Source organism: Urocampus carinirostris, chromosome 13 (genome assembly GCF_059441175.1).
Source record: "Urocampus carinirostris isolate Australia breed hairy pipefish chromosome 13, RoL_Ucar_1.0, whole genome shotgun sequence".
Lineage (NCBI taxonomy): Eukaryota > Metazoa > Chordata > Actinopteri > Syngnathiformes > Syngnathidae > Urocampus > Urocampus carinirostris.
In genome coordinates, this window is record NC_142361.1 from 13,773,676 (window position 1) to 13,794,595 (window position 20,920).

At 38.6% G+C, this 20,920-nt stretch overlaps 2 protein-coding genes across 4 annotated transcripts in view; both read left to right on the top strand.

Moving 5' to 3' along the window:
- The window catches only part of LOC148353775 (prolyl 4-hydroxylase subunit alpha-1-like), a 22,652-nt gene extending 7,071 nt beyond the window's left edge, over window positions 1-15,581 (top strand). Inside the window, exons 2-16 of one of the 3 annotated variants that reach the window (XM_088350733.1) lie at window positions 65-144; window positions 225-321; window positions 389-540; window positions 628-765; window positions 4,522-4,761; window positions 5,493-5,719; window positions 5,812-5,988; window positions 8,891-8,961; window positions 9,320-9,385; window positions 10,801-10,900; window positions 11,053-11,106; window positions 11,179-11,244; window positions 11,348-11,416; window positions 12,852-12,948; window positions 13,029-15,581. In XM_088350733.1, coding sequence (XP_088206859.1) covers window positions 65-144; window positions 225-321; window positions 389-540; window positions 628-765; window positions 4,522-4,761; window positions 5,493-5,719; window positions 5,812-5,988; window positions 8,891-8,961; window positions 9,320-9,385; window positions 10,801-10,900; window positions 11,053-11,106; window positions 11,179-11,244; window positions 11,348-11,416; window positions 12,852-12,948; window positions 13,029-13,099 — 1,705 coding nt within the window. In that variant the 3' untranslated portion in view covers window positions 13,100-15,581. Of the gene's footprint in view, window positions 1-64; window positions 145-224; window positions 322-388; window positions 541-627; window positions 766-4,521; window positions 4,762-5,492; window positions 5,720-5,811; window positions 5,989-8,890; window positions 8,962-9,314; window positions 9,386-10,800; window positions 10,901-11,052; window positions 11,107-11,178; window positions 11,245-11,347; window positions 11,417-12,851; window positions 12,949-13,028 lie in introns of all 3 variants that reach the window. The other 2 variants (XM_088350731.1, XM_088350732.1) reach the window with 2 other exon arrangements.
- A 77-nt stretch (window positions 15,582-15,658) lies between these two features.
- actn2b (actinin, alpha 2b) overlaps window positions 15,659-20,920 on the top strand; it is a 29,308-nt gene continuing 24,046 nt past the window's right edge. Inside the window, exon 1 of the mRNA XM_088351001.1 lies at window positions 15,659-15,930. Within this exon, the coding sequence (XP_088207127.1) occupies window positions 15,799-15,930 (132 nt within the window). The 5' untranslated portion in view covers window positions 15,659-15,798. The remainder of the gene's footprint in view (window positions 15,931-20,920) is intronic.

Here is a 20,920-nt window from a genome sequence, read left to right on the forward strand (position 1 = left end):
CCCCCTGGATCTAATTATTCCTCAGTTTTTTTCTTCTAATGTTTTCAAATCCATCTCTCTGCAGGAAGGTGTTGCCATTTTGGTGTTTTTTGTTGCTCAGCTATCAACCGTTAGTGTCAGCCCATGACTTTTTCACCTCCATAGGTAAAACGCTTATTTTTTTCCGCATCGGATGCCATATTTGTCGATGATGTGTGTTTATCTTATGTATGTATTTTCCTCAGGACAAATGACCGATCTGTTGTTTACTGAGAAAGACCTCGTTACATCCCTCAAAGACTACATCCAAGCTGAGGAGAACAAGTTAGAGCGGGTGAAGAAGTGAGTGTGCCAACGACCCCGTTGCAACATAATCCAAATGTCAAGCTAATCGTTGGTCTTTTGGCAGGTGGGCCGATAAACTAGAATCCTTGTCAGCCACAGCAATACAAGACCCAGAGGGCTTTCTGGGTCATCCAGTCAATGCCTTTAAGCTGATGAAGAGACTAAACACCGAGTGGGGGGATCTGGAGAGCCTCGTCCTAAGTGACACCACTGATGGTTGGGAAATAAGGATGCTTAACACATGGCTTATTTAGCAGTTATTATTTCTCATGTAAAAAAATCATTTTGCATCTGTTCTATCAGGTTTTATTTCCAACTTGACCATCCAGAGGCGGTACTTCCCTACGGAAGAAGACCAGACTGGCTCGGCCAAAGCTCTCCTTCGGTTGCAAGACACGTACCAGCTGGATGCCAATACCATCGCCACAGGGAACCTACCAGGTTAGTGCCCATGTTTGTCGAGTCAGACTTTACTGTGAGTCATGAACATTCATAAAGGGAAAGTGTATATGATTTTGCCCCTTTTAGTGGCATAAAAACTTGATTCATTAAAAAATAAAATCATAAAAACAACATATTTTTAATTAATAAAAAAAATGATATACAAACGTGCATTTTTTTTTTAAATAGTAATGGGTCAAGAATTTAGCATTTATTTTATATAAAATTATCCTTATCTAAAGGGAGTTTACATATATTTGTCCGCCATCTTGCTACAATGGGTACCCAAAACCTTAAAAAAAGAGGGGTACAATGCTGCATTTGGGTCCTTTGAGTATTTTTCCTTGTGCTTCGTAGCACTTGTTTTTGATTGAACTACACCATACAGCGAGATCTAGTGGTTTTTCAAGTTCCTCAAAAACAAGTAAAACAAAAAGGAGTAATTTAGCCTCTCTGAGTGAACTACAGGGATGTGATTTTTCCGCTAATTCGCGGAATTCCGCTTTTTTATCTCCAAAAATAAAATTTTAAAATTTCCGATATTTTTAAGTGGTAAAAAATCCGATTTCGTCTCTACAGCATTCCATTTTAGTGTTTCCGTAACTGAAATGAAACGTACTTGCGATTGGTTGAAGTCTCCGTGTTGACCAATAAACGCGCTTGTTATAGGAGTATGCCATTGTTCATTTCTCACACGTTTTTGCCGGGTGTTTAAAGAAAGATGTCCGTGATCGAACGCAAAGATGCTCCGCGAGTTAAAGAAATTGATAAGATTGTAAAAAACAAGTTTCGATGGGACTGGTTGGAGAAGGAATTATTTACAAATGTTGGAAAGAAGACTGTGACGAATTTGTTCAGTGACTTTATTCGGAAGATCGATCGTGAAAGCGCTTTCCATTTGGTGCCATGATACCATTGACTATGGTGGGAGAGGTTTCAAAGCTCTTGAAAGTCACGCAAAGAGCAAAAAACACGTGAAAGAACTCCAGTCAAGAACAACAAATGATTCCATCGCTGGAAGTTTCGGTGCCCAAACGAAAACTCCAAAACTTTACGGCCTCCATCCCTTAGGGGCCGGTCACACAGACATTTGCGGCTGAATCACGGCTAAAATTTTGCGGGTTTTTTTTTGCCCGTGGTTTCCTGGGATGGAAAATGCGCAAAATTTGACAACCCGCCGTTCGTCTGTGGTATGGCCGGAAAAAAGACGCCGGCGACTGTTCCGCTTCCTCATCGCGTCATTTCTGCGTCATTTTCTCGTGTGGACCACGGGTATAAAAGCTCCCGAGCCGGTGTTGTGCCCAAATCTGACTCCTACGCAACACACCCACCCCCCCACACCCTCGCGTGAATGCGCATTCTGCTGCGATTGCTTTTGACCTTTTCATCCGCGTTAACAAACGCATTTTGTAGAATACGATCGCACTTTGTTGTTTAAATAAACGCGTTATATAGACTAGGATCTCCCAATTATTATAATTAGCTCGCTTTATTGTTTTAATAAGCGTTTAATATAGAATACGATCGCTTCTGATGAAAGCGCAGCAGAATGCGCGTTCACGCGAGGGGGGAAGGATTTACCGTTCGATTACGTTCACAACAAAAATCAAGACGGAATGGATTATGTTGTATTACATTCCCAACGAATGCAAGACGAAGTGGATTTGGTTATATGTTCGCCATTACATTCCCTACAAGTGAGATAAAACGAGGTAAAAATGGAGAAGCGAGGAAATGCAAATCTTGGCAGGGATGTATTTCTTGGGCTGTAGAATTCATAAACGCTCTAGACACAGTCCCGTGAATATCAAGATTTCAAGCTATGGCATCATATTTATTTTATTATCTTGAAAAGAAATGTCAAGAAATAAATATGGGTTAAGACGAGATCACTACGCTGACGGGGAGGGGTTTATTGAGGGTAATTGTTTTATCTATTTTGCTAATTATCCATTATCGATCAGTTCATAACACGTTACAAAGCTTAGGAGCCGGGACTCCTACTCTCAGCCGAAAGGCCAAGCTAAGGACCTGGCATCAAAGCCTTGTTACGACCATTGATAATGCACCGAAACATTTATTCGAAATGAAGAGAAACTACGCTGACGGTGATCCATGTTCACCCCCCGTCACGAGCACAATGGTGTGCACGGCAAATCGCGCTGTATATACGCGGAGAAAGGCGTTTGACTGTCACACGCGTAACACGCTAATTTCACGTAATAACACCGCGATACAGGCGCAGAACATGCTATTACCATGCTCCGCCCACGATTACCCGCTGAAATTTCCCGTCCTACCCATGTGTAACTACGCCCTGGCCGCGGCCAGAGCACGTCGTTCCGCGTCATTTCCGCGTCATTACCTCGTGTTGACCACGTGTGCGGCACGCGGTTTAACACGTGCTCAAACTTTTGAGCAGCTCAAAAGTTTTGAACGCGGCCAACCACGTGAAAATTTCCGACCGCGAGTAAAGCACTGCTCTATCTCGTCTATATGGTGGTCTCAAAACGTCCAACAGCGCCCAACGACATCTGCTTCACGGCCAGAAGTTTACGGCCGCGGTCCAGCCTTGATAATCTCGTGAAAGGCTGTGTCCACGCGCTCTCAAGAATTGAACAGCGCAAAATTTTTTCGCGCTGCCACCCGCGCGCGAATTTCCGACCTCGTGTTATGCACTGCCGTAACTCGTCTGAATGGCGATCTCAATGCGTCCTATAGCGTCCGCCTCAAAGTCAGAGATTTCTGGCCGTGATTCAGCCGCAAATGTCTGTGTGACCGGCCCCTTATTGACATCACAATCGGAAGCGGTAATAGAGAGACGTGATCCACCCCAACAACCTGTACCAGTTGCTGATAGAGTCGTGAATTTTGAGGTAGGTGGTAAACTTTTCAAATTTATTTGACAGTTTTCCCCTTTTTTTCGAAAATATTATCACGTAATAAAAATGGCCATAAATATTTAACAATTACAATAATAGATTTTCATGTGTACATTACACCAACACTTTACTGTAGGGCCTATAATTATTGTATTTTCATTTATAGATAACATCTTCTGCTATAACAAAGACATTTGTGGTATGTTCTAATATGAGTTACTTTTCATTTGGTCATGATACAATTATTTGTTCATGAAATTTGAACTCTTCAACATGATTTATGTGTTAACTTAGTAATCACATTAGTTAGATATGATGATATTCTCAGTGATAGTTTTTAAAAGCAAAGGCAGTCCAATGTTTTTTAATGTGACTGATTTTGAGTTGACTTAAACTGTAATTTTATATGGGATAGTTCAATATACATTGAAAATTTATGCTGTTGTTTTGTCTATTTCTTTGTCATCTGAGTGCATTGAAAGTACTTAAAAACACGGAAAACCCATGAGCTCCGGGGGGGCTTCGCCCCACTTGTCCCCCCACCAGGGCACTGCCCTCGACCTAGCTGGGTGCCCGCGGCCCCCAGACCCCCGGCTAATTTTCAGATAATTTCACTTTGGTCAAATCACATCCCTGGAACTAGTAACTGACTTTATTTCAACCTTCAACATCAAAATTGTCTACAAACATGTTTTTAACCTTGTATTATTGGTCACACTTGTTCACTTGGTCACACAAGTGAGTGAAACTCATCTATTCATATCAACATATTTTCAGAAGCAAAGATGCTGCCTAATGTCAAAAAGCAAAACTTAAAACCGCATAGCCATAAGAATTAAAAATGTACAAAATTCTGTTTCTCTGTGCATGTTAGGAGCAAAGCACAAGACTCTCATGACAGCAGAGGACTGCTACGAGCTGGGAAAAATTGCCTATACCGATGTTGATTACTACCACACGGAGCTATGGATGGCACAAGCATTGAAGCAGCTTGACGACGGAGAGGAATCCACTCTGGATAAGGTCACCGTGCTGGACTACCTCAGTTACGCCATCTACCAGCAAGGAGAGTTGGAGCGTGCCCTGGGCTACACCAAAAAGCTCCTTGAACTTGGTCAGTCACTTCACAGAAACTTAACCATTACCTGATGTTATCATTTTTTTTGCTTGATAATTTTTAACTCGGAAAATATGTTGGTAATATGCCTTAGAGTTATAATTATTGACTACTGTATTTTCTGCACTATAAGGGGCTTTAGATTATAAGGTGCATCCCCAAAGATATAGTTTTGTTTTCATATAATTTTGATATCCAAGACGCACAAGACTATAAAGCGCATGTAATTTAAACTACAGTTACAGCTACCGTTTTAATTCTTGTATAACCGTTGAGCATTTTAGACACTTACGGTAATTGAGTACTGATTGATGAGCTCAAAAATGTTGCTGAACAAAATTGTATATCATTGTATACAGCGGAAATCAAACCCGGGTTGCTGCAGTGAGAGCACAGAAACTTAACCACTAGACCACTAGTGAGTGGTCCAGAACTCTTATGGTGCAAGGAACAGATTTTAGATGGAAAATACAGAAAATCATCCCATAAGATTTACACTACCGTTAAAAAGTTTCCATTCTTTGATAAAAGCAAAGTTTGAAGGATAACATTTTTAATAAATAAATAAATGAACCACTATTTCTAACCTTCTCAATGTTTTGACTATACTTTACTTTATATTTTGATATTTATTTTGCAACTAATTTGTTGTGGAAAACTCACTCACATAGTGTCTTCCTTGATCGCATTTGAAACTGACTTACATTTTTTTTTCATGGTTAACTCAGATCCAGAACATCAGCGGGCCAAAGGCAATGTGAAATACTTTGAATTCCAGCTTGAAAAGCAAAGAAAGGCAGCCGAAGATCAACCTGTGATTGAGAAGGAGCAAGAAAAGAAAGAGACACCAATAAAGAATGAGAAGAAGCAGAAGAAGAAGGATAGGAACAGCTTCACTCTTATGCCCGAGCGAAAGAAGTATGAAATGCTCTGTCGCGGAGAGGGCATCAAAATGGTGAGGACGTTTGAAACACAAGAATATACATTGCAGTACATATTTTCCATTACAATTGTTCTGAACACATTTTTTTTTTCTACACTCACAAGACACCCCGCCGAGAAAGCCGATTATTCTGCCGTTACTATGACAACAATCGCAACCCCTTTTATCTGCTTGGGCCGGTCAAGCAACAAGATGAGTGGGACAGCCCGTACATAGTCCGCTTCCTCAACATCATATCTGAAAAAGAAATTGCGAAGGTCAAAGAGCTGGCAAAGCCAAGGGTATGTTTATTATTATTATTATTATTTTAATATTGTATATTCTTGGAGGTTGCTAGATATTCGACAAGTGCTATTTTTTGTCAATTTAATTTTTTTTGTTGATTGCCACTTCATTTTTGCATTTATCGGTTCTGAAAAACACAATACACTACATCTTACGGAGTTTAGTAGTAAATCGTTTTCATTACACTATTTTGCACTTCTTTTGCGTTACCAGAGTACAGACTTCCCTCATCAGTTTCCAGATTTGCTGTCCTGCTTTTTTTATGATGTACCTTAAACTCAATTTTCCTCCTGTATAATATATTTGGGTACGATTCTACTGTCAACCACTAGATAGCAGCCAACTTCTTTTCAGAACTTGTGGATTTAAAAGGGAGAACGTATTGAAAATTATTGTTTCGTAATATAAATTTTTGGGCTTTTAATTGACCCTTGAAATCAAGAGTATTTTGTTTTGCAAAAGAGGGATTTATTTCGCCTATTTAATATATAGCAAAATATGTTGCTTTAAATCTGGTTTCTGTGTTTAAAAAAGAATGCATTTCATTAATTTAGAGAAAACATGTAAATCTAGAATAAATTAAAAAGCCATTTGGATGGAATATGGCCCAAGCATTTTTTCCTGTGGGCTTGGGCTTCTTAAGATTTGCAACAGGGTGAATAGCCCCAACTCCATGTTTGTAAACCAGTATGACTTGGCAAAGATGCGTACGCATTGTTGAGGCAGGACGGCAGAATTCATGTCAGTTCATAATGACCGATTGACAGAAAAAGATCGTGGATCATAAGTAGTATCATCTCAAAAAGCACAAAGTATGTGCAAACATTAGAAGAAAAACTTTATATTCGTGATCAAAGTCAATAAAATAGGCGCTATTCATAGATTGTTCGAGTGACTTAGTGGAGCTTTTGTGTTTGACTTTTTCGCCTTGTATACAACGCTGGTCCAAATCGGGCAAGTAACAAGTGAAATACATTTTCATGCCAGCAAGTTAAATGGACAAAGAAGGCGGCTTACATGACAAGTTTATGTTAACATTAGTTTAGTTCACTCATAAGTTCAACTTTAGAAGAGGTGACTAACCTTGGCTGGCGCCCACCTAAAAACATCTTTAGTATTGCTGGGATCAATAAAAATAAAGACAATTAATCAATAATTATTATTACCAGTATAATGATACAGTATACTAATATATATTATATGAAATATGCATTAATAATTATTTCAATTGTCTTATTATTGCTATTATTGTTATAAAAGATGAACTAGCTAGCACCAATAGTAGAAAACGTAATGTATAGTAGACATCGTTAGCAAACACTTTACCTGACACATCCTATTTGCACATACGAAGGCATTTGGCTTACAAGTAAATCCAAACCCAATCGCCACGATAATTTCCGAAAATTTATATAGGCACCGCAAATGTGAACACTCCTAACAATGTCTACGGTCTGGTCAGTTATTTTACCGTGTTTTCATGACTATACGAAGCACTGGGTTATTAGGCGAACTCCTCAAGAATAGTGTTTTTGTCATATTTTCCATTCACAAGGCACACCGGACTATAAGGTGCTTCAGAGGGGACGTCAACAAAACAGTCAGATAGTTCATTCAAACTTATTAACCCCTTAACATTCCGACGGCTCGCAAAGAAAGAAATACGTGTCTCTGACAAGTACGGACACAGTGTCTGTAGAATGTCACCAATCACTCAAATGCGTCATTCCACATATTATTAGGACAGTTAGACTCCTGGGATTCAACAAATGCCAACCATTTCTTAATTTCTATTTTCTGGCAACTGTGTGGACAGCTAAATAATAATTTCATTGTGCAGGAAAACGGGGTTCTTTACTGTGCATATAACAATAAACACTGAATTTAATTGAAATTAAAAATATAAAGCCGGGGTAGCTCACCAAAGTTGTCTTGCAGCCATCACATTCAATAATAATATGCAATGGTCCTCTTACATGCGTGTGTGTTGTAAATCCTACCGTGTAGAATATTTACACACTCCAAAACACGCAGTAATGCCGACAAAAAAATCCACCAAGAAGCATCTGCATTGATAGAAGTTGCTTGTTGTTGGCTGTCTGTTTAGCCCCATAATTCCTGTTTACAAATGCAGACTAGTAAAAAATGTTTTCCCCATGCCGTAGAGCAACCTAACGTGTGATTCACATTCATCTTTTTCAGCCAATTGCAGACTTTGTTTTACCCCGCTTTAGCCTATGTGAGCCTGTAAATGCTAAAATGACCCACCTCCCTTACACCCGAATAACTTTAGCCAATAGTGACTGAGTCAAATGATGATTGACACATTGGTTAGGAAATGAAACACCAGTATATATATGTATATATATATATATATATATATATATATATACCAGCATACACCGTGGACCACTTTGCCGACAGGGGAAAACCTAGTCGGTGGCTGCTTGCCTTAGTTGCGAGACCTTTTGATCCATGTACAAGGCGCACTGTATTATAAGGCGCATGGTCAGCTTTCGGAAAAAATAAAGGCTTTCAGGTGCGCCTTATAGTCGTGAAAATGCGGTAATTACTTGCAGCAACAGGCTTCCACATTGCTTTTGAAAAGACCCTTTTTTCTGCGAATTTCAAAAACATTTGTGTAAAATTGCCATTTGTGCACCCGTACACACAACACCTGGCCGTGTTGTTCATGTAAATTGTGACTCTGAAAACACAACTAAACACACAAATCTTCCTTCACTCCATTCAAACTCCTACTGTTACTCTCACTGTTTTGGTTCAACAATGTGCACACATCCTGTGGTGATTAGGTGATGACGTAGGCTGAAAATAGGGTCTATAGAGAAGACACACACATCAGAATGTGTGTGGTAAATCCTTTGCCTGGCTCCACAGTTGCGCAGGGCTACCATCTCCAACCCCACCACGGGCGTGCTGGAGACGGCGTCCTACAGGATAAGTAAAAGGTAAGTTCTATTCAGGGTTGGTCAAAACACGGGAGCGCAGGTGGAGGAAAGAGCTTTCCACCTCTTCCCCTCTTCCTCCTTTTTCTGCTATAGATGACTTTAACATAGTTGACTTTTCATGAACTCGGAGCTGTTTCAGCGGCCAAATGGATTATTAAAATTTTTTCATCTTGCCTCGCGAAACATTTACTTTTTGGCGAGATTGTTAAGCAGTGAAATTGACAACTAGTGACTGTTTCTACTTTTCTCCTTTTCTGCCTCTTTTTTTCTTTCTGCTCTGTTACTGTCCGCTGCTGTATTGCTTCTTTTACCGTACAACCTGTGCATCCACCGCGCGGCTGAAACTCCCGTAGTTAAGGCGAGCCACGGTGCATGACCCCCAAACTGGGAAGCTTACTACAGCCAAATACAGAGTCTCCAAGAGGTAAGGGGTAACAGGTCCAACAAGCTCTTCATGCACAATGCTTCAACATGGTTACAAATGAAAAATGTCAATGTGGCTGATTTGAAACAATTTTATCGTCAGAATTGTTTTATTAGGCTGTGTCTTTTTGTGGCAATGCGAAGTTGGAATATTTTAGCCAGTGGCCAATATTCAAGGTCGAGCACAGAATGAATATTTTCTCTCTTATACTTCTGGGAATACATTTCTCGTTTGCATCCTCTCATATGCTCAATGTCGCTGCTGCATTTCTGCTATGCTTGCTCAGAATCCGTATCAGCAAGTAAAGTTGGAAAATGAAAAAGGCTTTTCTGACCCACACCTGCACTGTCAATCCACTGCTTCAGGATTTTAACACAGATGCAGTGATTGTAGATTTCCTTTTGTTTTTTTTCCACACAAAAAAGCTCTTAGTTGTGGAAGTAAAATGAATGAAAGCAGCCTGGCTACAACCCCTCAATCGCTTTTTATTTATACTGTCAGTTTAGGAGTTCCCCATATCCCATATTTTTATTAAAATTTACTTCCACATAATGTTAGTTATCTTACTTTTATAAAGTAATCTTACTAGTAGTCGGATTTAATTCTTGGTTTTTACTTTTTAAACCAGTTACTCAATTTAACCCCAGTCAATATTTAGCCAGCCATGAGTCAGGCACTGTAATCTTAAAATTAGTCCAACTTAATTTTAAATTAGGCTATTCTTACACATTTCACATAATTTGTCAACAGATTTTTTTTTTAACATTTCCATCCGACCTGACATTTTCACTTAACTGTTTCAGCCTTATGAGGAAAACCTGTAATATTCCATTTTGCCTTTGGGGTTGCGTAACAGACAGAATAAAGACATCTTTACTTTTGTCTCTCTATCTAAATAACTCAATTTTTGTCTTGTCTTTTAGCAAAAAAAAAAAAACATTTCAGTCCTACATTTTTTTGTGTTAAGGGATGATCTAAAAAAGATTTTTTTTTTAGCTTAGTTTACTATTCTTAACTTAAAAAAGGTTAGTTTACAAATACTTTTGTTCAGCCCTTGTTTAAGAAATCAACACTTCTTATATTTTCAAGTAATTTTGAGTAAATGGGCACTTAGTGTGCATTCAAAAAAAATATCCATTGTATTTATTTATTGCACTAAAACACCTTATTAGGGAAATTGTTTAAAGACAAATCCTGAACCCCGAGCTGATTGGAGAGTCTGAATTGTGGGCCACTTTCCCTCTTTTGCATATATCCTAATCTGTGCCAATTTTTACTGTTTATTTTTAGTTTACATTTCCTTCGGCATGGCATCTCTTGCCACAGGCTTCCTCATTGTGGTTTTTATATACCGCTGCCTGCAATAGCTTCCCTGTGGGGATTTCTTTCCCTCAATTGGCCTTGTTGTATTCCAGTGCTTGGCTCACAGGCTACGAAGATCCCACAATCGACAAGATTAACCAGAGAATCGAGGATCTCACCGGCCTGGAAATGGATACTGCAGAAGAGCTGCAGGTACAATCACTAAAGTGTTTCTTACCACTATGCGTAATGCGATACATTTCAGTTTAGCTGGTCTGCTCTGATGTCACACTTTTCAGCAAAACAAACTATTTTGTAATTTCTATTTGTAATCTCTTGACCTCATCCTTTTCTGGTCTCCACAGGTTGCAAACTACGGTGTCGGAGGCCAGTATGAGCCTCACTTTGATTTTGGAAGGGTACGCCGACACGTTTTCGCTCAGATATTAGCATACTTTTAACTTCAACTGACATTTATTGTTCCGCTTTAGAAAGACGAGCCGGACGCATTCAAAGAGTTGGGAACGGGGAACCGCATAGCAACGTGGCTTTTTTATGTGAGTCTTGATACTAAAATTTAACCGATGTATTTTAATAAAAAAAATATCAAGCTATACAAGAGAAAGACATTAAAAATGGAGTCTTGCCTTCCTGTTGCAGATGAGTGACGTTGAATCAGGGGGCGCCACGGTATTCCCAGATGTAGGAGCATCAGTTAAACCCCAAAAGGTTAGTATTACGTTATGATTGACCGTGAATATTGAATGCAGGTTGTTTTAGCCTTTCATAAATGAGTCGCTTGCTGGATTACTTTGAACAATATCTGAAGCTGTCAACTACAATTCTAAACCTAATTCAAATGTTGTCCAATTATATTTATATTATATTATGTCATTCCTATTAAACTCAACTTTTTTTATTTTAAATTAACTAAAATTAAAAATATGCAGAGCACAGAATCAATATTGAATGCAACGTGTTTTTTTTCTTGGCTGCAATGCTTCCAGTGCTAGAATGATTTTTTCTATCTAATGATATATATACATGGACCGTACCTTCCTCACGATAAATTGCACCGGATTATTAAAAAAAAAGTATTTTGTAACACATCTTCATGAGCTACTGTATTTTTCCTTGGAAATGTTGCAGTATATATTGGTGCAATGCAATGATTGATGAGTCTAAAAATGTTCCTGACCTAAGTTTTAAAACATTGCATGCAACAGAAATCAAGAGTGCCAAAACGTCACCAATAGACTACTGGTGATATAAATAACATGTTAAAAAGCATTCGACTTTTATCTCATTCTAACACTATTTTTAGTCACGGTGTTAGAAACGAATTTTAGAAAATAAAAAAAAACCAAAGTTGTCCTGAAAGATGTTAATAAATGCAAAAAAAGCGCGACAAGGATAACCACATTGCATTTATTTATATTTTGCAGGCCGACTTAATGTTTTCCCCATTTTTTAAAACTTGTTTCTGGCACTGTGAGTAAAAATACAATAGTGTGATAATGACATCTGCATGTCATCTGTATTGCTGGTGGTCTACTGGTGAAGTTTCTGTGCTCTTACTGCTGCTACCGGAGTTCAATTCCTGTTGCATGCAGCGTTTTTTGTGTTTTTTGTTAGATAGATAGATAGAGAGATAGATAGATAGATAGATAGATAGATAGATAGATAGATAGATAGATAGATAGATAGATAGATAGATAGATAGATAGATAGATAGATAGATAGATAGATAGATAGATAGATGGATAGATACTTTATTCATCCCCGCAGGGAAATTCATATCTCCAGCAGCATCCCTTCGCTGAGAACAATACAATAATAAGCAAAAGGAATACAATATACAAATACCCAATGTGACGTGCTAATACCTCAATAAATAAATAAATCATTGCACAAATACGGTATCCTAAAACCTAGTGCAGTAAGGCACATGTATGAATGCTGTATGCATTTCGAATCTTATTCACCATTTTTTTGAGGTGCCTTATAGTTCAGAAAGTATGGTATATATTTTACTGGATCATTATTTTCCTTAGCTGTGATATTAGAATTTACATTGTAATTAGGCCTTAATGTTGTGATAAGTGTTGTCTGCAGCGTTGTAATTTTCCCATTTAATGTTGCTATCGTTTTAAATCATCTCCAGGGTACTGCAGTGTTCTGGTATAATCTCTTTCCCAATGGTGAGGGCGACTACAGCACGCGACATGCTGCTTGTCCTGTTTTGGTGGGCAACAAGTGGGGTGAGTCCTTTATATCTAAAAGCTGTGCGATTGAATCTTGGTAAAATATTTATTTATTTTTTCCCTCCCCACATTTATAGTATCAAACAAATGGATTCACGAACGAGGCCAAGAGTGGCGAAGACCTTGTGGTCTAAATGAGACTGACTAATAGAAGAAAATACAACCACCCTGCTACTCAACCCAGGAACATCCAGCCGTTGATCACAGATGACATGTTATGGATGCTTGCGGTTGAAATGACTCACTCCACCTAGTTGAAAAACTATTTTTATTTCCCCCTTTTTATTGTGCTCCAAGCCCCTGAAATGGTTTGGAATCAGGACAGTCAGTGGTTTTAGACACGTCCTGGATTGTGACACTGTGCCTTTTTCACTCCCTTGTGTTTATCATTGCACTCCGTTTAGCCTCCTGTTCTGTGGCTATGCTATTGTTAAGTTGCTAAAAAACACTACTCTCACGCCCCAACACTCCTTCTATACTTTGGCGCTCCTGTTAATTGGCATTCCTTAGAAGCCTGACTCATTCTCTCCTTTACAAACCCTTTACCAAGTTCAAACTATTTTTGTATGCGACAATTTGCAATAGCGAGCACTACTAGCGGACTGCAGAGATGTCACAGGTTTTTGCCGTAGTTGTCGACGCCACGGAACGTTTGTAGGGCTGTTTCTTATTTAAAACAGTGGGGATACAGGTGGTTCACATGTCTGCCTCACAGCTTCCTACTCATGTAATTATTCTTTTTCCCAATGTTCTTTTTAACATTGATCCAAAAACACTACAAAATCCTTGCATTGAAATTTGTTCAAACTTCTCAATCAGAACGGTTTGTTGTCTCTATGCCCAAACTATCAGGAAAGTGGCACGTTCTTTTTCAAAATACATATTTTGAACCCAAACATTTCTACAAAGATGATCTGCGTCCAATTTTCTCATGATTCCCTTAACATCTGACAATTCCCGAAGAATAACACTATCAATGTGCTGCAGCACCCTGCTACTCACCTAACGTTGCTCAGTGCAGAAAACTGTGCGTTTTAATACAGAGCAATGCACTTTCTTCTGAACCCTCCTAAAAGCGTGTTTTGGGGGTCATGGCTGGAGCAGATTTATTTCACTCCCTGTCATATTTACAAGGAAAGATAATTTGATGCATTGAAGGGAATTAACCATCAAGGTAAAATTGTACAGTGACATCACGTAAATTGTTGGTGAAGGGTTCGGGACATGCAAGTTCATCCATTTGTTGATTTTTTTAATTTTTTTTTTTACTGGGTGGAAGGCATCCTCTAATGGGTTTTAGAAAATTTGAGATTTTAATCCCCCGCCTCTCTTCTTTCTAAGCTTATTTATGTTACTATAGTGTGGGCTTTCTGTACACCAGACCTGGAACGTTTCCTATACTTTGTATGTTACCTGTCCACCCATTTCGATGGAAACCTGAATTGTGGATGATTCGCCGGTTATTCAGATCAAGATTTGATGCAGTCAAAGACATATTCGACATGAATCAAGAACTTGACTTTAAAGGTACTAGAATATTTGACCACTACATATTACTGTATTGTTTAGTGAAACAAAAAAATAGTGCTACCAAAAGCGAGGAATAATACCAACTATGGAGCCTCCAAGTATCCAAATCATAATATTTTTCTTCTCATTTTTTTGCCCAGTTTTTCACAAGCTTTTTGATTTTTGTGGGTACTAGCACGGCGCACAACCATGTGAAACCCATCTAGGTCAGGCAAGTCAAATTCAGTTTGTCTCTGGGGCCAAATGCAGACTTTCTGTCCTCAGGCAGGCTGGATAAGCTTCCTGTTAATCAGCTTACTATAGCAGCCTCCTTTACATATTCTAATCATGGATGACAAGGGATCTTGCTAACCATAACACGTATTCACCAACATTGGTTAAAAAAGATTATCATGTTTGGTAATAAATGTTTTAACTGGTGAATGCAGTTTTAAACCTGAACCAACTCTCCACGCTATCCAAACTCAAGTTAGAGCTAAAAATATATATAATTTTTGACTGAATTGTTGTACTGGTTTGAAATAAATAAAAGTAGATACAAAATAAAGTTTTACCAGTCATGGGCAATAAGATTAAATTATATTAGATCAAACTAGAAGCTGGGCACACTAAATGTGAAATTTTATCCCTGAATCAATGCGCATTCGGTGTGCATTAATTTTAAAAATCATAACTTGACAGAAAGTGACCTAAAGACCCTTTCCTTATCTAACATGCTCAGAAATGTGTGGCAGGCCGGTTTAAATCATCCAAAAGGCCGGATGCAGTCCGCGGGCTGGATGTTTGACAAGTGTGCTCTACGTGATCCTCATGTATAATTTTACAACTTTCTTAAGCTACACGTGCTTAACAAATGCACATTCATATGAGAGTCCTTATATTTTTGCTCATTGTTAAAACATACCACTTGGAGGCGCTAAATAATACACAACGTCCCTTTAATTCAAACGCTCCCGGTACTTTGTGCTTTTGTTTCAGTGGGCTTTGCGACCAAGAAACATGTTATTTATATGACGTAAAACATTTTTTTGTGTTGTTTAGACGGTTTTCATTTGTTGTATTTTTTAACAGGATTAAAAGCTCCTTTTATGAAAATTGAATGAGTATCCTTTTATGTGCATGTGCGTGTATCACGTGACCTCCTCTTAGTAATGAAACCCCGCGGCTCTGTTCTGACTCGAGGCAACCGGGGGCCAGACTTCTGTCAGGTCGGGGGCACTAGAGCCAAGCGTGCATGTGCATGACCCAGTGATACGGATACATTCACAGATTTTTTTTCAGAATTGTTCTTTTCACGTGACTTGAATTTGAGCAAATATGATGACAATAAGCCACATGGAGAGCACTGTGCGCTATGACAACGGCTACGAGGATGAGTACATGCTCCAAGAGGACGAGTGGGACCGGGACATGCTGCTCGACCCGGCATGGGAGCAACAACAGAGGAAAGTAAGTTGATAACAAACGAGGCCTTCGGAACTAAAGCAATCCATTCCAACAATCCTTTTTTGAGTCCTCAAATGTTCAAAGTAACCTTCTCCTAGACCCCTAAAATCCATCCATCCAGACAGTCTAAAACAGGGGTCAAACAACCTTTTCGAGAGCTTCATTTTATTACTGATTGGCACGAAGGGCTAACATTTTGATATGCATTTCTAAAATGACCACTTATGTTATTGTCATCACCAGCTTGTAATTATTAAAATATGAGTTGAATCGGCTCAGTCAACCTTTAAAACATTATGCCAGTCAGAAGTAAAATTTCCCTGAAAATCACCCAGCTCTTTTTACAGGTGTTTGTAAGGGGATACCCGATGCCTACAGGCACCCCGTTGGAGACCCTGGGTCTAAAAACTAGTAGTTTTCACTGATTGTCTTCTCAATTTATATTCCATTATGGTACATTCATTACATTTATACAACAAACATCACAGCAATTCTGCACACTAGTCACACTCGGCATAAACCTCTTGAAAAATCCTAAAAACTCCATGATTCATGGTAAATGGTCTGCATTTAAATAGTGCTTTTTCAAGTCAATGAAGACCTCCCAAAGCGCTTTACAATGTGCTTCACACTTACCCATTCACACACACATTCACACACCAATAGCAGCCATGCAAGGCGCCTACCTGCTTATTGGGGGCATTAGGGATTCAGTGTCTTGGCCAAGGACAATTCGACATATAAGATGGAAGATAAAACCTTTGTCTTCAAACCACTTTTTAGTCTACATGTTAGACGGGGCAAACGCAACAGTTATTGTTTTTGGATTATATTTGGTCCACTAATAATAGGCTGGCTCACTGGCGCAGGTTTGGTCTTATCATTGGGGACATTGACATTTGTTGAAAGTGATCACATAATATTGGTGGGGACAAAACAATTAGTGCTTGACATTAATTTGGAAGTAAAACACATCCCGTCTGTCCGTGCCAAAATTACACTTTTATGGCTGGGCATAACCAGTTCAAGTCAAGTCATGTTTATTTGTATAGTCCATAATCATAAAAAGTTTCAAAGGGCTGCACAGACCAAGATTACAACACCTCTCCTTCTGAAACCTACATGAGGGTCTGCTACTAATGAGGCAAAACTACTCCAGTCAACTTCTCACAATGATCTGAATTACAATTTGTAGAGATGGCTATATTATAGTTTGTGGTAGTTGTACACCACAGGAGTCAACAAAAAGTTTAGTACCAATAGAATGACTTGCTTGTGTTACTATTTTTTTTCCCACTTCTTCTCGACTACGGTAAATGACAAGGATCATATCCTCCGTATCGGTATTGAGTCCAATCCTGCTCTTTCATTAGGATCGGACTCGGTCATATGATCAGACCCTACCCAGTGTTGCTCTTTTTATGGCAACAAGGCCCTTTATCATTGCATATTGCGAACATGTCTTTACTATTTTCTTTTCCTGCTACACAGTAGCAAACAGTAACATTATGAAAACATGGTAACTAGCAGTTTCTCACAGAAACACTGGCAGGGCTAATTTTAGTGCGATCAGTTTTGTTTATCAGCTAATATGGAAGGATTTGAATGATATTCAGTGCTACAAGTGCAAGGTGGCACAGAGGTTGCAGTAGCAAACACATTTAAAAGTACCATCATTTTCTTTGGGTTTAAGCAAAAATTACCAAAAAGGGATTTGTATCGAAAATCACAGATCTTGAAAAAATAAAGAAAACAATCCAATTAGATTGGAAGCTCAAAGAAGCATGATATCTGTGTAACATGCTACCAAGTAGTGGAACTTTCCAACAAAACATTCCTGGTAGACCGTACAGGTCACACACAAATGTTAATCAGTACAAAACAAATACATTGTAGCTTGTAATTTTCTTATTATGGAGATAAATGCCGACAGGTGGGATAGTGGATACACGAAGATGCTGTTTAATAAAAGAACAAAATAAATGCTCCGTTTGTCCTGGTCAATATTTGTTGTAATACTCACACAAATACTGTAAATTGGCAAAGCATCCAATTTACAGTTTTTGTGTGCTTCTTACACAGAGATCACTTACAATTGAGATTCAAATAGAAATGGACTACAGTGATTGTATTCTGTTAAGTATTCTGGCCCCCAAAAAAAGTCAAATTTCCTGTCAAAGCCTTCCAGCAAACCCCCTCTTTTTTGATGGACGGATGCAGTGGGTACCAGCTAGGCTAACAATAGCCCCGATTTCCAACAGCTCTGCTCTTCTTTTCGGTGATACGCTCGGAACGCAAGCTGTCAACAGATGCTCCCAACACATGATGACGCTCATGGGATTTGGAATGGAAGCTGCATCTAATTTTAACTCCCCACCACAGCCAGGCATTGTAGTAGAGCTAAGCTGCTGTCCTTGGTGCGGAATTCTTTTGTTTATAGCGACAACATGCAGAAAATATTGCACCAGCCTGACTGCACATATAGCCTCGGGCCCCCCATACTGGCAGTTGATTTTAGGGCTTTATGACTTGGCTTCTTTACACTGCGGGAAGGCCCTTGCCCTTTAACCTTTATCTGAGATGAGGTAACTGTATATTTACGGCAACTCAAATATGGTGCCACAATTATTAAGCTCAATATTGCTATCAAGAGTTTTTTCCTTTACACATCTTTAAAATTATTTGGGAATATGTTACATTTATTTAAATGTAAAGCATTTTGAACAACGTTTGAATTATTTGAAAAGCATTTTAGATTTGATTGCGATTAATAAAAATATGTATTTACACTAAAATTTGAAATACATAAAGCTCAAAGTCAACAACTATATTAGCTTGGCTGGTCAACATCACTTGCCTTGAACCTGAAGCAAGTCTTGACCACAAATGCAGATGTGCTGAAAATGTCTTTTTTTCAAAGCATGCAATACACAGCCCTTAAAAGAAACATACAAGTTGGGCTTGACATGTTATGTACACACATTAAGCAATTCAATAAGCGCATCGTGTCATTAGAATCACATCACAGATCAGTGATCTGTACGCTTTATGATGTGGACGGTATACATAACTGTCATCTCATCTCATTAGCTGCACCGCTTATCCTCAGTATGGTCGCGGGGGTGCTGGAGCCCATCCCAGCAATACGTGGAGAAATTGTATATATATATTTATATATAGTCATTTGTAAGGTAGTTCATGGAGATGACTATCTCAAGTGTGAGTTTTTTTTTCTGCTAACTTTGCGACATGCTACGCCTAAACAGGGCACGAGAACAGATGAAAGGATTACGTATCAATTAGGGACACTTATAAGGGCCATGTAAAAAAATCAGGTAGCGTCTCCCATAGTTAAATTGTAATGGGAAGAACCAACCGAAACCTAATTTGTGCCCACATAAAGCATTCCCCTCATTTTTACCCATCACCTATATGGGGAGAGATTTGTCTCAAAAATACTTACACACGTGTTGTTCAGTTCCACTAATAAATTCGCGATTTACTCAAGATCTCAAAATCATATTTCTTGATAAATGCACACACAAGATTAAGATTTTGTATATCTATGCTATATTTGAGGACTTGAAAAACGTGTGTGAATCGCGGATATATTTGTGGATCTGTAAAATACATCATTTAGACAGGATTTTTTGTTTTAATGGTAAATGGAAATATGCTTTGAAAGTCCTTAAAAAAGAGCTTATTTTGTCCCTGAAAAAGTTTTACAAACCCTGTATAATGTGCAAAATAGAGCAAATGGAATGTGATAACAATATTGCTGGGTAGATTTTGGGGGACACATCTTGCAACATTACTTTCTTCCATTGTCATGAGAAAGTTATTATGCACTGATACCCTGAATAAAGGTGCAACACTTACAGTCTGGGAAAATTAACATGTTTTTCACGATGCCAAAATGAAATATGTCAATTTGCAGTTTTTTGCATACACATGAAAATTAATCAAGTTATTTGTTAATTAACATTACAAAACACAGACTGTCAGAAATACGACAGAATGTAGTCATTATTTATGTGAATGTGTCTTTGTAGCTGAATCATTTTATCTAGCGTATTTCCGAGAAAGCCCAATGAGGCACCAGCAAGTAAACCTTTCGGCTTTGGGGCTTGCTGATTCATTCATATTTTTAGTCCAGACTGTTTTTAGCCAGTAGCTCTATGTTGTAGGCGTGCCTAGAAACATGGGCCACTAGTTCGAGTCAAATTTGATGGTTCTTACAAAAAATAACAGACAACTTAGTTATTTTATCCTCTAAATTTTAAAACTTATTTGTAATCCATAGCTTCAGGCATTTCAATGATGTAAAAATGAATTCTCAAGTTGCCCCATGTAATGTTAAAATACAATGGACAAATAATGTTCTATCCACCAAATTTCCCCCCATTTATAATTTCTCAGTCGGATCTCTTTAAGTGAGACGGAGAATATTCCACAAGAATAACAAGGAGCAAAATAGTCTGAAAAGGAGAAAAACAGTTGTGTTTCTTTAAAAGATTTCCACTTTGAGGCTTTGCTAGATTTGATATTTTCCACCAAATTCCACAAATTTATTCTAAAGTCCTAATTTTGCTCTTTAGTTTTGCCACCGGACCTTTAAAGTATTAAATTATCTCTGTTTTTCTATATTGAGGGTGACCTGGAACAATGATTGAGATAAGACAGAAGCCCTGGGCCTGTAACCAATCAAATTTTAAGTGGTCTCACAATGACAGACAACAGGGAACAATTTTCTCCATCTACAAGTCATTTTTACTCCCACTGACAGCAGATTCTGACGTTATTCCCGCCGGTGGTTATCTTATCGTGAAGCACCCCAGCACGTTCTATATTTAACACCTTATATCAGCTGGAATGCTGAGCTCTGTGGTTGGCCATCCATTGTTGGCGGTTGAGCGACACACCAAAAATAGGAAGAGAAGGACAATAATCCTATCTTAACTGGATTGACTGTATCTCAGAAAGCACATTTGTT